The 16000-nt window shown below is 42.0% G+C and overlaps 1 protein-coding gene across 1 annotated transcript; it reads right to left on the bottom strand.

Moving 5' to 3' along the window:
- Nucleotides 1-1080: 1080 nt before the first annotated feature.
- Nucleotides 1081-8253, bottom strand: e2f7 (E2F transcription factor 7). The gene is made up of 13 exons (XM_054752891.1): nt 8075-8253; nt 7523-7620; nt 6763-7053; nt 6514-6676; nt 6142-6384; nt 5085-5240; nt 4866-5009; nt 4620-4787; nt 4469-4553; nt 3639-3951; nt 2542-2641; nt 1881-2254; nt 1081-1802 (listed from the first exon to the last, which is right to left on the bottom strand). Exons 2-13 carry the CDS (start codon nt 7607-7609, stop codon nt 1647-1649), a joined length of 2280 nt encoding a protein of 759 aa, XP_054608866.1. The 5' UTR covers nt 7610-7620; nt 8075-8253; the 3' UTR covers nt 1081-1646.
- Nucleotides 8254-16000: the final 7747 nt, after the last annotated feature.

Below are 16000 nucleotides of genomic sequence, written 5' to 3'. Positions count from 1 at the left end.
GCTGGGTGGGGCGTCAGAGCCCTGAACGCAACATTGTTGCGTTCAGATGCTGTCAGATATTTAGCTAGCAGTCACTATGAGAGGAAAAAGTAGGAATTTCTCTTTTATCGGATGCTGGAACTGGTAAATTGTTGTCGTTATTATGGGTAGGATAAAGTGAATTTGAACATATTTCGTTGAAAAATGAAAATAATGCCCGGGATAGCAGTTTTATATTTGCGTCTTTTTCGCTCTTTGTTTGTTAGTCAAACCATGAGCTTTACTGCCCCCTGTTGGACAGGAGATGTTACCACTTGAATGGTTTCTTCCACTGTGGTACTGTGCATGGGCTCGATCTCATCGTCCGCTGGATAGACAGACATTTTTACAAATAAAAATAAAATTATATTATAGCCAAATACAGGTGCATACCAATAAATTCCAATCTTAATTTATCTTTACGTTTGATTAAAGTTCATTTATTTCAGTTCAATTCAAAAGTGAAACATAATTTTTCTTCACTACATACAGTGAAATATTTCAATGTATTAATTTTGATGATTGCATCTTACAACGTATAAAAAATGGTAAAATAAAAAAACACACCACCTAAGTAAAGAGAAATACTTCTTTTATTAAAGTTGGTGACAGTCATTGGGGGAAAAAAATCATCTGGACCACAATTACAGTCAGATGGTAAATGATTTAATACAAGAGCCGGACACATCGAGCAGTGCAATAAACATCATTAAAACAATACAATGAGGATTTAACAACCTGTAAAATATGAAAGCATTGAACAACACTGACACAACGTAGAAAAATAATGAACGCATATTAGAGTTGGCTATCTGTGCACACTTTGGTGTGGCATAGTTCACCTGAATGGTTCAAAGTGGGTTCGTCAGTACACAGCACCGTTATTTTGGCAAAGAGGAAGTAAGTTACCACAACGACTCCCTAAATAACCTGAAGACAAATGTGCTAGGACAACCTAAATTATAAAAATGCACCTTTTTCACCCCCCCCCCCCCCCCCCCCAAACAACATTAAAGGCACTTATTCCACAAATGCACCAGCTGAGTTCAGTGGGGAAAAAAAAACACTTTTTTTTTTTTTTTTTTTTTTACAGTACTTTCATATCTCGCCTATGGTAAAATCACAAGAATTCAAGTACCTGTATGCATCATCAAACCATAATACATTACGGTTATTGATGTAGAACACACAGAGGCTGTAAACAGTTTTTCATTAAGTTAGCTTCACAGTAATGTTTTCAAATAAAATCAGCCAATGAAACATGCCTATCATTATAATAGCTTGCTAATGTGGCCAAACGAAGACAACCGCCACAAAATCAATCATACACTTAGTGCTTCCATTACAGTCACTGTAATTAATATATATTATCTAAAACATATAAATAGGAATTATTTAAGCCTTTGATAGGGGATTACGTAGGTTGAGTTCAATTCAAGAGTGGGATTTAAGGCTTGTAGTGGCTAACTCCGACCACAGGATGGCACTGTTTTACCAGGAGGAACAATTTTGGGGCCATTTTAAAAGGTCAGATTCCATATCTCAGCATGCAAGAATGTATTTTCTTGCCTTTGGAAAACACTAACTTTTGATGGCGCACCTGATTGCTCATTGTTAGCATCCGATGGCTAACAGGTAGATGGGTGGCTGATGTCAAGTCTCCTCTGTGCTGAGCCCCGCTTTCGGGCTGCAGGCGTGGCGCCGGTGCCATCCATTACTGTGCCAGGAGTCTGGAAGAAGGCTTTGGAGGAAGGTGCTGGGATTTCCTTTGGAGTGTGTGGAGTCTGTTGACAATTAGATTGGATAACATCAACATAGTATTAAAAGTGTTGCATTTCAAGTGTGGAGTTAAAAATCCTTACCAATGGTAGCCGTGTAGTTGCACAGACCGTTTGCCGATGTCCCGGTGGAGAATGTGGGAACGACACCCCCGAGTAGCCCTTCCTGCTTTGCTCCGGCGTAGAAGGCGGAGAAACGGGCGACACCTGGCCCACTTCTGGTGCCGCCGCTACGCTGTAGGGCGCGGCCGCCATCATAAAGTGGGCGGGCAGGTTGAAACTCACTTTGGGGTCGCCGCCTTGCTGCGGTCGGCCGCCGGCCAGCAGGGGGTACTGGGAGAAGGCGGACGAAGGCACCAGGATGTAGGGCAGCGCCATGGGAGAAACGGCGCCAGGAGGGAGCGGGAGATGGGCTGGTGGCTGGCCAGTGGGGAAGAGGAAGTTGAGGCTTTTCAGACCTAGAGAATGTGGAAAAGGAGTTAAAGTTGGTCATAAATTCCATTTCACGTTGTCTAATTCACAACTGTTGTTCCGTGCCACATTAGTTGTGTTGGGGAAAATGATCCACTTTCACTTCATTATAAAATTGATAAATACAAATAGGAATGCTGGAAACATACTGACAGGTAGAACAATTACCGTTCAACAATTAATCTATTTTTCGAAAGTATGGTCAAATCTGGCTGAATAAAAGGTGGGAAAACAGCCATGAACTGATTGCATGATTATAACGACATGGCTTTACCTGCATTGTTTGGCACGTAGAGGTAGTGTGATGGCTGGCTGGTGCTGGCGATGCTCTCATCTGATGCTGATTTGCATACGCCGCTTTGACCTTCTGCTTTCTGGTGGAAACAAACAAACAAACAAACAATGATGAAGCAAACCAAATTGAAGTCATTCACCAGTACTTCTTTGCTGCCTAGACGCGCTGCAGAAACAAAGTTCAGTAGCGGTCGCACCAGTTGGCGGTAATTCTTTCATATTGCTATGTAATTATGATTAAAATTAATTCATTACTTAAAGAACGTGCCTCTCTTTGACCACATGATCGCTGCTTTAAACTGTAAATGCAGTAATTAATGAGTTCATTGTGAACAACAGTGTGGAGCAACTGGCGTTTTAAAGCGCATGCAGAGGTAGATAAAGCTGATGGATATTTCAGCTACTGTCATCAAAACTACCTCACGGGGACGCCTACAGCCACAGTTGTTAATGCCAATGTCTTTGACCCGGCGCTAATGAGACACACTGGCGGTCATTTGCTTTTGTGGCCCACGCACCCGGAAACTATCGGAGATTCGTCGGTTCACTGATTGTCATGTTTTATAATAAACATCGCAGATAAACATATATTGCATTACAGTAATGCCTGATTTATCGCGGTTAACTGGTTCCAGACCCGACCGCGATAAGTGAATTTCTCCAAGCAGGATTCAACGTTCATAAACAATATTTTCGTAGAGCATAGAAAACCTGTTTATGACTTTTCCTTTTACCATTATTTAGAGCCCTCTGGACATAAAATAATAAAAGTCGGTGGCCGAGTGGTTGGCTTGTTGGCCACACAGTCAGGAGATCGGGAAGACCTGGGTTTGAATCTCCGTTGGGCATCTCTGTGTGGAGTTTGCATGTTCTCCCCGTGCATGTGTGGGTTTTCTCCGGGTACTCTGGTTTCCTCCCACATTCCAAAAACATGCATGTTAGGTTAATTGGTGAGTCTAAATTGTCCATAGGTATGAGTGTGAATGGTTGTTTGTCTATATGTGCCCTGTGATTGGCTGCCGACCAGTCCAGGGTGTACCCCAGAAATCCAATATAAGGCTTGGTGTGATGCCTCACCTCGTCTCCTCGTTCCAGCCCCGATGGGCTTCTCTTCACTGCCACGACCTCCTGCTCCTCCTCCACCATTTCCCTTCTTCTTTTCCTCCCCTGCTCACACTCCAAGCTCGGCAACCTCGGACACTCTGCCGCCCCCTCTGCCGCGCTCCTGTTGGGCGGGTTGTACAGCATGACCACAGAGGGCTGGGACAGGCTGGGCAGGTAGGCCAGGCATTGAGGTGACGAGGAGAGGGTGACGAGCTGCTCGGGTTGCAGGGTGGGCACCATCACGGTGGTCTGAGGGGAGGGCTGAGCCAATGTGCTGCTGCTGTTGCTGCAGGTGGGATATTATTATATATTATTCATACTATTGAAACAATGAATTGTTCAGATTATTTTATAGAATTTAATGAAATCTATTTCTTTTAGCTATTTAAATAGAACTGTTTACTATTAATAGCAATAACAATTCAAACCCACCCTTTTTATTTATACACACCTTTCTAAGCAGTCAAGGTCCCTGTACAATTGGTACACAAAACATTAAAAATCAATTAAATAAACTTTAATAAACTTTAATTTTAACTTTAATTAACACTGACTGAAACTTTTAAGGTTATTTATTTGAATATAATAAACTTTTCATACATAATAATAATGCTAATTTTGTTTATAGGCACAATTAATATTGAATAAAAACAGGACTAATGGTCGAAAATGGGGAAAAGCACTTTCTTTATATTCAAAAATGACTTCATGATCTGTAAGGTTGCCATTGTTGCATTAGCTTGCATCACCTATGCATGTTTTACCTATAATTACCGAACAAGGTCACCGTATGTAGAACTCACCCTTTGGGGTTTCCAAACTGCAACCTGCAGACAGCCTCGTTGGCTCGCGTCTTTCTGGAATAATCCACCGGCTGATGTGGAAATCCTGAGAGAGGGTGTAATGAGAACTACGTACACTTGGTTGTGCATTGTGCTAAAGAACATCTCTCACCTGTTATTTCCCTGCCTGGGCTGCTGGGCGCTGAGCTGACCTGCCGCTGGATGGCCACAGACGTCGGGGTGATGTTAAAAGAGGAGTGGCGTGCTAGCTTGGATTTTCTGAGGTCCTGGCCCGCTATTGACCGGCAGGCTTCAAGTGTGGCAACGCCCATGGCGTTCTCTGCATCAAACAATAACAAATAAATATATTAAAGGTGTTTTAGAGCCGCTTGTGTTTGTATTAGTCTGATGTACGCACCAGAGTTTCTTGATTTGTTAAATTTGACAGGTCCGAGCCACCTGAAAGCTGGCTTCCTGCCTCGCTCCTCTCGAACGTGCATCTTCTTTATCAACCCCAGGCTGGTCAACACGTTGGCGATATCGTAGAGTCGTCGCACCTTGGCTAAACGATTGAGGATGTTGAGTCGTGTGAAACTGAAACCACGTGACATTAGATGTTTGCGTGTCCTGTCCTTACTTTTGTACTTGCTGTGGCTGGATGAGTCCTGACTCTCCTCGATGAGAACTTTTGCTGCCACTTCCAGAGTGACAGTCTGGGTCTTAGACACCAGGAAGAGCATGACGAACTTTTGGCTCATGATGCGCAGAGATTTGTCTTTCCTGTTGCCAGCAGCTGCAAACAAGACAGACGGGTCAGGAAGAAATACTACAGAAGAGTGATGGGCTGGAGCAAATGAGAAAATGGGGCTTAATACCATTACCGGAGATTAAATCGGTTTCATTTAAACTTGAGCGTTAATTCTTTTCAGTTTTTTTTTTCTACGAGCCTAAACGCCGTCTTTATCGCCAGCGTGTACAGTATGTAGTCGGCTCTATAAGCCATAAACGGCATAAATGCTGCTATAGTTGCTGGTTTTGTGGTCTACAAAATGACAAAAAAACTGCCGTTTAACATTTGTGGCTGTAGGAAACCTCCTGATGTCTTTTTTTTTTATACATTCCAAAAGAGGGCAGGCTAGCATCCAGCGGCATTATCTACCTCTCCGTGCGCTTCAAAGTGTTACTGCTCAGCTCTGTGTTACACTTGCTGTACTGTTGTATTTCATCAGTGTCATTAATGCAGTTCACTCCTTACAACATTGGTTCTAATGCTGATTCGTGGTGCAATTTGCTTGTAGTTTAAATTTTTTTTTTTTTAATTAACTCTGCAAATTTGTTGTAGCTGCATTTGAGGGAACATGAGTTAGTCATGGTCAGGGCCCAGCAGCTTTTGTTAGCTACCTCTATGTGCGCATTAAAATGTTGGTTTTAATACTGGCTGAGCGGTTTGCTTGTTTGTTTCCTTACAGATACTACAACATTGGTTCTGTTGCTGCTGTGTTGTACAATATACTATACAATAAATCACCATGTTGTAAGAGAGCTATGTTTCCATTTTCTCAAGCACTCCAAATCATTATTAAAGTTAAAAAAGTGCAATGTAATACTGTATATGAGTTTAACTAAAACATAGTATTTATTATAAGGAAATAAAAATAATTGCATAAAAATTGGATCATTTAATTTTTTTTTACCGTGGCTGCTGTCATCCTCTCCGCCGTCGCTCTCGTGGCTCGGCCCCGCCTCCCTGCCGGCCACAGTGGCGTTCTCCATGTGAAGGTGGTAGCCCTGCTGGTGGCCCCGTTCCTGCAAATCTTCCAGCGTGGCCTCCAGCCTCAGGCGTCCGTACCAGGTGTAGCTGTTCTTCTCCATGCGGCCTACGATCATGAGGGACTCTAGCACGTTGACGATATCGTAGATGCGCCGCCGCTCCATCCCTGAAAACGGAGAATGCGATCATCGTTCTGAAAATGACTGCAAGTTGTGCCACCATGACCCCGAATTTCACTTATTAAGTCACCTCTCTGATGCATCATTTATCCCAATCCTACGAGATGTTCACTCACCCAGACTGGTCGCCACCTCGTCCAGTGAGATAAAGATAGGTTTGTCTGACGGCGGATAATCTGGGTAGAGGGCCAGGAACTTCTGGCACAGCAGACCCAAACTCTTCTGCTTCCTGCTTGGCTTCTTTTCTGCATCCTCATCTTCTTCTACTGCTGCTTCAAACTGTAAAACAAAACGAAACAAAAAAAACAGATGAATGACACTTTCCAGGCTCCGGTTGTATTTACATATTAAGCAGAACCCCATACCTGACCACCTTCTACATCTTCTCTTGCAACATCCACACTTTCCGATTCATTCTCTATGGGTCTAAACAGTACTTTCTTCTCCTTCATCTCACGATTCCGTATGTCAGGGCTGGCGGCGCTGATGAGCATCTTCAGGTTGGCCGTGGGCGTCCAAGGCTCGGCCGTGGCGGTGTGTTTGATCGGGGTGACGTGATCCAGGCCAGGGGTGTCGCCTCCCCTCTTCAAAACAGGGGTGCAGGACTCTGCACATTTCAATGGCGTGCCTCTCCTCCTCACCGTGCATATGTTTTCCTGTAATGGAGACATTTTATGGCAGGATGCATTGCTTTAATGGAGCACTTTTACACCCCTGAATTAAAATAAATTGTAGTCCTGGTCTCTGATCCGCAACAAAAAGGGAAATCACATATCATTCATCAACCCCTTTTCTATGCCGCTTATCCTCACTAGGGTCGCGGGGGTGTGCTGAAGCCTATCCCAGCTGACTTCGGGCGAGAGGTGGGGTACACTCTGGACTGGTCGCCGGCCAAATATAAACAGTCATTCACACTCACATTCATAACTATGGACGGTTTTGAGTCCATCACATATCATCATAGGCCTCAACTGGGCGTTGTATGTTATGTCTACATAGTCCGACCACCTCAATCCCCCCATTTGGTCTGGTCCTATTGGTCCAGGACTGTGTTCACCAAACGAACCCCGACGTACTTATATTCACTTGGTACCAAACCTGTCATACTGGACCTGGCAGTCTTACCTTTTGTTCCCTTCGATCCCCATCCCCCTCTGGGCAACTTTTCCTAGGACTTGTGAGGTCCTGAAGTGCAAGGCATTGGACTTCCATCTTGGGGAAAACTGCAGAATTTAAATAACCAACATTTAAATGTGGAACATTTTGCATAGCATTGCGGCCGGTGACGTTAAAAAAACCGAACTATCAAAGACTTGCATAAGAGGTCAGTTGAAATTTGGCGCAAACAGCATCGATCAGCTAGCTACAGTGTAGCCACGATCAAGCAGCTAAGGGTTCTTCCAACAATTCCCACAGTAATCAAGTGTTTTTAAATCAGCGATCTGTAGTTGGCAAGGCGTGCATCTGGAGGTTTAATGTGATTAATGCAGGACTTGGAGGACATAGATAAGATCTTAGTAGCCAGCGCATTCCTCGCTAGTAATGGGGAAGCTAGCTGGACATTTAATACACGTATTGCGTGACGAGCATATCTGGCTGTAATCAATATTATTGGATGGTTCTGTAACACTGGCAAAGGGAAGTAAAAAAGAGGCGTTAAGGAACTGAAACCCTCACCTTTCCGCTGTTTTTGTGTCACCGTCTACCAAAGTGTCCCACTGCGACTCGATCCAGTTGAAAACGATCGTCAAACTATCATAGCAGCTAATTTTCGGTCTTTTACAATAAGCAAGCAGTCATTCCCCCAGCTACCTGCACCGCTGTTGGGATTTCAACACTGCCAGTGCCCAGGGGAGACTCCAGCATCACCCGCTCAAGCTTGGTTTCTGGCGCTCTCAGGCACCGGGCTCACCCCAGCCAATCAGCGCCCCGGTTGGCGATACGTCATGCTATATCAGCCAATCAGAGTGGCCGTACTTGGCTGCCCGTTCGCCGATTTGGACCAATGGGCGCGAACTTTCGACCACGCCTCTCTTGAGAGTTGCGTTGGCGGGGCAACCGGCTCGCTGTGTTCAAAGCTTGTGACGATAGTGTGCTGTCTCACTCCACTTCCCGTGGCCGGCTGATATGTCGAACAACTAAATAACTTTATTTAATAATAACAGCAAACGCATGAATGATAAATTATGTATGAAGTTGTGAAAGTATTTATTTTTGAATACCCTTGCTCTTATTTTGATGCAATCCGAGAAAAAAGTCCTACATAGACGATCTCTGCTCTCCCTTCCAGATAAGGGGGCTTGCTCTCTCCCGCGGTGATATATCCGCGTCAGGCGGTAAAGACCCTCACCTAGAAACGTGCTATTAATACACTTTTGCTGTAGCACCAAGGCTTTCGAATCAATTATCTCTGCGGCTGAAACAGACAGATGGGAGGAGGAGGTGGGTTGTTGCCGAGGCGTTCTAGTGGCGCTAAAAGTGCCCGGGTAGTAGCGCCAAAATGTGGTGGGAGAGAAGAGAAGGTCCCGCCCTGTATGCAAACTTGCGCAACAACCTCCAATACACAACATCTGCCGCCAAAAGCTCTTTAAATCCGTGGCACTGCAGAGGGATGGTTGAATGTAAACCTATTAGTTGCATATTCTACTTTAGCTGCACTCGTGACTATTCCCATTAAAAAGCCACACTACTAAAATGACCACTTCAATGAGTAATTTGCATGTAAAAACACCAAACTATGCATCTACTAAGTGCCTGTAACTTTCCCCATAGTTGATCAAAGAAATTTAGTCAAATGCAAATGTTTGTGAATATTACAAGGTGGTGTTATTTACCATTTCCATTACACTTCCTGTAGCCTGCTTTAAGTTTCAGCTTACATGCTAAACGTATTGTTGAGCCACATCTGAGTCATAACTGTAGACTTTGTATCCTATTTGTGTGTACAAGTTTCTATTTTGTGCATGCTTGTTGATGTTATTATGTTAACATCTTGAGCATCTCTCAAGAAATGATCAGAAACAACACGTGATTATTACCTGTGCGAAGCCTGTTGCTAAAACATAAAGCGATATATATTCATAACATACCAGGACATTTGTAAGTAATGTTTGACACTGAATAACACATTATACCTGTGATATTGCGTGCATTGCTCCTCAAACTCATCTGAATGAGTGACATGTTCATCAAACGTTTACAGCCAATAGAAACGCCTCCAATTGGCCATAGGATTAGAAATGAACCCTCACAGGCAAATGTCATCACAGGAAGTTACACTCTATGTGGGTCTATCAAAGTTATGAACAGAAAACATCAAAGATAAGACAGGATTCATAATCATAAACACTCAGTTTTGCCGAGTTTGGGCCTTAAAAAGCCAAACTATTAAAATGACCTCTTGAATAAGGTGTGAAGTGGTGTTTTGTCCGCACACAGATGCTCCACTTAATCACTGCAAGTCATTTACATGTTAAAACACGAAACAATGACTCTGTTAAGTCATTTTTTTTCATAGTTGATCATGGAAATTCAATCAAATGCCCATCTGTTGGTTAGTATTCCGACTTTGTGTCAGCTTTGTGGTGTAGGCCGCAACACTTTGCGTTGTAATTAGTGTTATTACCATCAACATTTCAGCTTTTTCTCCTTATATTAGGCTTATTTGCTTTTTTCCTTCCTCCATTTTTGTTCCTTGCAACATGTTTTAATTTTATTTCTACAATATGCAGCAGGCCAATTAAAAAAACGGACTATTGTGTGTCGGAATAATAGCAAGCGGTGTACTCGTGTGGCACATTCAAAAAATGAACAAGTTGAAAGACACTTGGGTCTGATTGGGTTGGGTTTAGCTGTACTTAATGTTCTGTCCGTATACAAACGCAAAGCAGGGTTGACGAGTTCGGGCACGTTCTTTGTCGAAATTGTAACTGAATTATCTTGGTGATGTTTGAGATTGATGAAGGACATATTAATTTATTGATTGCTTATTTAATGTCTTTTCAATCTATTCAATGCCTTGCTGTGCTTCTATCACACGTGCGAAAGTGTTGTGATCTGCACAGATTTGGGCAGTTTTCAAGATTTCTGGTGCAACTTCCCTCATGGCCAAAGCTCTATTTGTCTGTTTTGGGGCGGACTTGATTTGCAGAGGAGGGCTTGATTGTGTGATTTGATTGTTTGCAGCAAGTCAGCCGGGCAGGTTGCGACTTGTCGTGGTCACAGGTTGTCAGGGAGTCGTCTGAAGCCGCTTGGGGCCCCAACAACCACAAATGACACCTTCTACATTGTTCTTTCATTATTAGTCTCTCTGCATGATTTTGTGCAACTACACAGCCATGGCGATTGGTGGATAAAGGCTTTGGATGGCACATTATGTTCTAGCCACGACAAGAAAATACAACTTTTAGCACACTATTAGGTCGGATGAATGAATATCCTCTGAGAGCTTTATTAACCTAAAAAAAAATGAAACGCATCAGACGGTTTGTACTATAAGTACACCATGAACACACCTAAAGGATGCAACCTGTGACAATAGGAGTGCAAAAGGAATAGCTTTTGTTTTGGGACAATTTGTGGCTGTTTTGCTTTGCTCGGCTGCGTGTATCAATGCCATTTTCCAATATACTATTTAGCATATTCAAAAGTGTTTCTCTTTCTAAACCTTGCCACTCTACAGTATATAGTCTTGCCTTTCTCCAAATATGAAAGTAATTCCTGTAACAAGAGGTCACTGAGAGTTGACGCCCCCACTCAAGTCAATCTGATTGACCTTTTTTCCACCAATATCTCCTCTTCACAGCACTCCATCACATGTACTATCTCCTCTCATCCCAATCTATTCCTCATAATCTGACAGACGATCAATGGCCTTTAGTAGTCAGTGATGATGTTTAATGCCTCGCTATTTCGCACGGGTGATATCATCGACTCGAAATCTCAGTGGATGGAGGAGGAGAAGCCTCGCATTTTACCTCCACCAAAGTAGACGGTGCAGTGTGTTTGGAAACAAAATGACACAAAGTCTATGTGGACCAAGACTTTGACCAAATGTTCATGGCAAACACTGGATTGTTTGGCCTTGGGGGAGGTCTACAGCCATCTGAGTACCATGCAACAGAAATACATACAACCAGAGATAAAGCCTCACTTTCGGGGGAATCCCCACTTACAGTGACAAGGTTGTCACCGCTGCGAGGATTGGAACATTGATATAAATGGAATCTTCAAGATTAAACACTCTTAATGCACAAAATAATCGTCAGACTTACTTATTTGTTTATATGATGCACACAGAGCAACGTCTCCTCTCTGCCATCTGCTCCGTTCTACTTGCGCCGTGAGGCGTTCAGTGACACTCACAAGTGTGAGTGTTGGGTGCTAATTGGTTTTTTTTTGTTGTTTTTTACATACCCCCTATGATGATTGGTGCACCCCTGGGGGTACACTTTGGGCACCTAGGATTTAGATGAAGCGGTATGAGGAATGACAAATCTATAGTTTTCTGTTTATGAGGCAATTATTTCTGCATTTCACAAATTCCAACAATGTTTTAACTTTGACTTTAGTATAAATTGCGCTTCTTGTCGCTCATTCTAAACTGGAACGTGTCCGTACTCGGCTTCAGAGCGACAGCTAGTTAGCAAATGCCGAAAAAGGTGGCTTCTCTGCAGTTTTTGGTTGTTTTCCGAAATACACATTTGAACGATTTCCACACGCACATCTTAGTTACGAATGCGCTTATTTGACCCCCGCTCCATCTCTGTGAGGCGGTGCTGACAACAACCGGATGTGACGTCCAGCGAAACCAAGCATTTGGGGATTATTGTGCCTGTTGTCATCATTCAAGCCTGCAAATAAAAGCATCTCACCAAATATTACGGTAACACTACAGACACCTACCAACCAGGATAGAATACTACATTTCATCAACGTCATTGTGTCATTTACTCTATATGCCTTACATTTGGATTTTAGTTAATTTTGACATTTTTTATTCTTGAAAATGCTTAATTTCGGCAAAAAAACCCCAGAACATTTGCTGAAACATACATCCATTTTGACGAATAATAGGTCGTATACAACCACGAAACAGCATGATTTATTCATTTAGATATTTTTGAAAAACTGAGACTGAACGTGAAATTTGAACGGTGAAGCGATGAGGGAGGACCGTGCAGCCATTATCCATTACATTCACATTTGCTTAAATAATCTATGCAATTGATATTTAATTAATTGTACTGCTCACATTGCACTGTTTCTGGTCTATGGTTGTCCTCACGCTTTCCCTCTTTGCCATCACTGGTACACTTCTGTGGTGGCGCCTCCCAAAAAACACACTTACGGCGTTCTCGCTTGAGGCACGTGAAACTTTTGGTAAAATAAAAATGCGAATCAGGAAAAATTTTCAAAAAAAATCACTCAGAACAATGGCAAGAAAGAAAAATGAGTAGTGTCTATATTTTTATAACTCTACTAGTAATTCATCTCGTTGTGGTAGATCATTTCTTTTTGCACCTCACCATTTATGTCATTTTTGTCATTGCTAACGGCTTTTTGAGGCAAATACACGGCATTATTCTCAAGATTAAGACATTAAAACCAAATGTAGATGCCGTACTATACTTCAAAACCATTAGAGGGCGCTCTTCGTCTCTAAAGTGCAGTTTTACTTCGACTCTACTGCTTATCCTTGAGAGCTGTGCTCATATGCAATATCCCTGATCATCTTAAAAAAAACATATTTTTTCTTAAACTAAAAGTTGTGTAGTGTTATTTTAGCAACATTTCCGCCCCCAAAAAATCCTCAGTGTGAGATTATTATGCATAGGATCATTAATGTGATTTAATATTTACATGCATTTATTGATAATATTATTTGCACAGATTTACTAATAGTATTGATAAGTCCTTCCCTTGCCAGGGAGCAGCCAAATAGAATATAACCCTTTATCATTGCCACTGCGTGACCTGTGTGTTACTGCGCGTGGGTGAGAATGAGATTTATTTATTATTTCAGAGAGCACTGAGATAAGCTCACGGCTGGGAGACGCCGCTTGGGAAACAGCCTATTAAGTGATAATAGCAGCTCTCCAGAGAAGAAATAGATTTGGGAGCTTATTCCTGTTTGTCTACTGCATTCTAAAGTATATCAACATACTCGACAGCAGGGGTACAACGTGCTCTCCTGTTCCCTGGAGGCCATTATATAAAATTACAAAAGAACAAAAATAATCGGTGGCTATAAAGTAGTTTGATATTTATTATGTACTATATCTATACTATATCGCCCCGTGCGTGTGTGGGTTTTCTCCGGGTACTCCGGTTTCCTCCCACATTCCAAAAACGTGCATGTTAGGTTAATTGGAGACTCTAAATTGTCCATAGGTATGAATGTGAGTGTGAATGGTTGTTTGTCTATATGTGCCCTGCAATTGGCTGATGACCAGTCCAGGGTGTACCCCGCCTGTCGCCCAAAGTCAGCTGCGATAGGCTCCAGCATACCTTCGCGACCCAGGTGAGGACAAGCAGCATAGAAAATAGATGGATGGATGGAGATACTTGGAAATACAACAGAAAAGTATTGCAGTATATGATGATTTAAACATGATTATTATTAGAAATATAGAAAATAGAACATATAAGAAACATTTGAAATAGTCACAAAGAGTATATGTCATAATAAATAATATAAAATGAATATACAGCGGTGCCTTGGTTAACATCATTAATCTGTTCCAGAAGGTCCGACTCAAACCAAAACGGACTCTAACCAAAACAAATTTTCCCAAACGAAATGATGTAAATCCAATTCATCCGTTCCAGACACCCAAAAACGTTAACACAATAATTATAGCCTAACATGCAGAAAATCATGCAAAAATAATTACAAATGGCAAATGAATGGGCAACTGAACATTTAACACCACTTGGACTAGTTTTGTTGGACACTCCCCCCCCGCCCCACACAACTATCAATGGTAACACTTTGCAATAAGGTACACAAAATGACAGTAGTTAATGAGGAACGAACCTACTACTTTACTCATTTGTTCCTCATTAGTTCTTCATTGGTTCCTCAGTAACTAGTCTAATGCAAGATGGCGGTGTAAACAAACCGGACGGTATTTTGGATGCTAACCAATCGGGCAAATGCAAGCCAAGGCAACAATTTTAGCAAAAATTTTGGATGTTAACCGAGGTACCACTGTACTATAATACTATCTTAGTATTAATTATTTCTTTCTCAACAATTTACATCATTATAATTACAATTATGATCTCATGGCACAATATACAATTATATTTGAAAAAATCTATAGTATATTTTTATATAAAAAATATTATTTTTTTGTACCCTGGCTTGTAGCTTAAAATAATTCCTTCCTTAAAATAAATCTTTAAAAGGCACATTTAAAATTTGAACGCCCAAAATGTTTGTAATATATCTTGGAACTTTTCACTGTTGTTGTTGTTGTTGATGTTATTATTATTACTATTATACATATATAAAATATATTTGGTAAATATTAATTGTATTTGATTACAGTATTGCATTTTTATTATTTTCAGTATCAGGATCAATACTCTTTATTGATTGGCTGGGAGAAATCACATGGTTCTCCAGCCTTACAGTGAGGTAAATGGCATTGTTGCCCCATAAAAAGCTGCTTAATAGTCTGTGAACAAATGACCACAACCAAATTGTAAAGAATAGCTTCAACTTTAGCTGGTATGCATTGACTACATCGCTTTATAACCAGGACTCGCACGTGCTGACTATTAAACAGAAGGCACATGCATACACCTTCATCAGTTCGTGACTACTTCATCAATCAAAGTCAGGGATGCAGTCTTACTTCCTGTTAGGGCTACCACCACAGCAGTCCTAGGAAAAAAATAGAAGTAACACTATTATCTAGTATGAAGAGACCACACACTGCTATGTGTAAATGTCTGTACTTAGCACAGGTAGGCTTCTGTTGTCATGACAGATGGCCTCTGACACCAGAGTGGTTCGATTCATGGCTCAGGGATGAAGCATCTGAAGGATATACATCGAAATGTGCTGATCCCTGATGCTCTGTGGAGCCTCCAGCCGTGTAGGCACCTCCATCAGAGTCTGTCCCCATATTCAGGAGCATCCTCTGGGGCTCAGCAATGCCGCACGCGACCTTCACCATCATTCACAGGTGTCACCAGAGTTGTGATTTAGTGCTCGCGTGGAAAGAACCAGCACCTGTTATGAATATTTTGTGGAGGCTTAAAATGAAATGCCACACTGAATCACCATAACATTTTACTGTACATTCATCTGTAAAGTAAAAACAGTGATATGATACTGCACTGAAACAAACTGACAAGGCTAGCTAAACAGAAATATTAGAAAAACGTCTACTCTAAATTGTGGTGTAGAAATCACTACTTTTTTTCCTTCAACTTTGAACCTTGGGACTTATACAGGTGCGGATAATTTATGGCTAAATTTGTCACTTTGCTGCCCTCTCTCTGCCATCTGTTGCAGCACACCTTCCAGTGGCACGGCAGCCGCTCATTACACACCTGCATCCAACTATGAGCCGGACTACTTATACCCTG

This window comes from Dunckerocampus dactyliophorus, chromosome 15 (assembly GCF_027744805.1).
Source record: "Dunckerocampus dactyliophorus isolate RoL2022-P2 chromosome 15, RoL_Ddac_1.1, whole genome shotgun sequence".
NCBI classification, from domain to species: Eukaryota; Metazoa; Chordata; class Actinopteri; order Syngnathiformes; family Syngnathidae; genus Dunckerocampus; species Dunckerocampus dactyliophorus.
This window is presented reverse-complemented; position numbering and strand designations above follow the sequence as displayed.

Coding starts and splice junctions, on each gene's coding strand:
- e2f7 (XM_054752891.1), bottom strand. CDS start 7,609: ATGGAAGTCCAATGCCTTGCACTTCAGGACCTCACAAGTCCTAGGAAA. Junction 5,010..5,084: donor CAGCCACAGCAAGTACAAAA/GTAAGGACAGGA, acceptor TCAATCGTTTAG/CCAAGGTGCGACGACTCTAC. Junction 1,803..1,880: donor CAACTACACGGCTACCATTG/GTAAGGATTTTT, acceptor AATTGTCAACAG/ACTCCACACACTCCAAAGGA.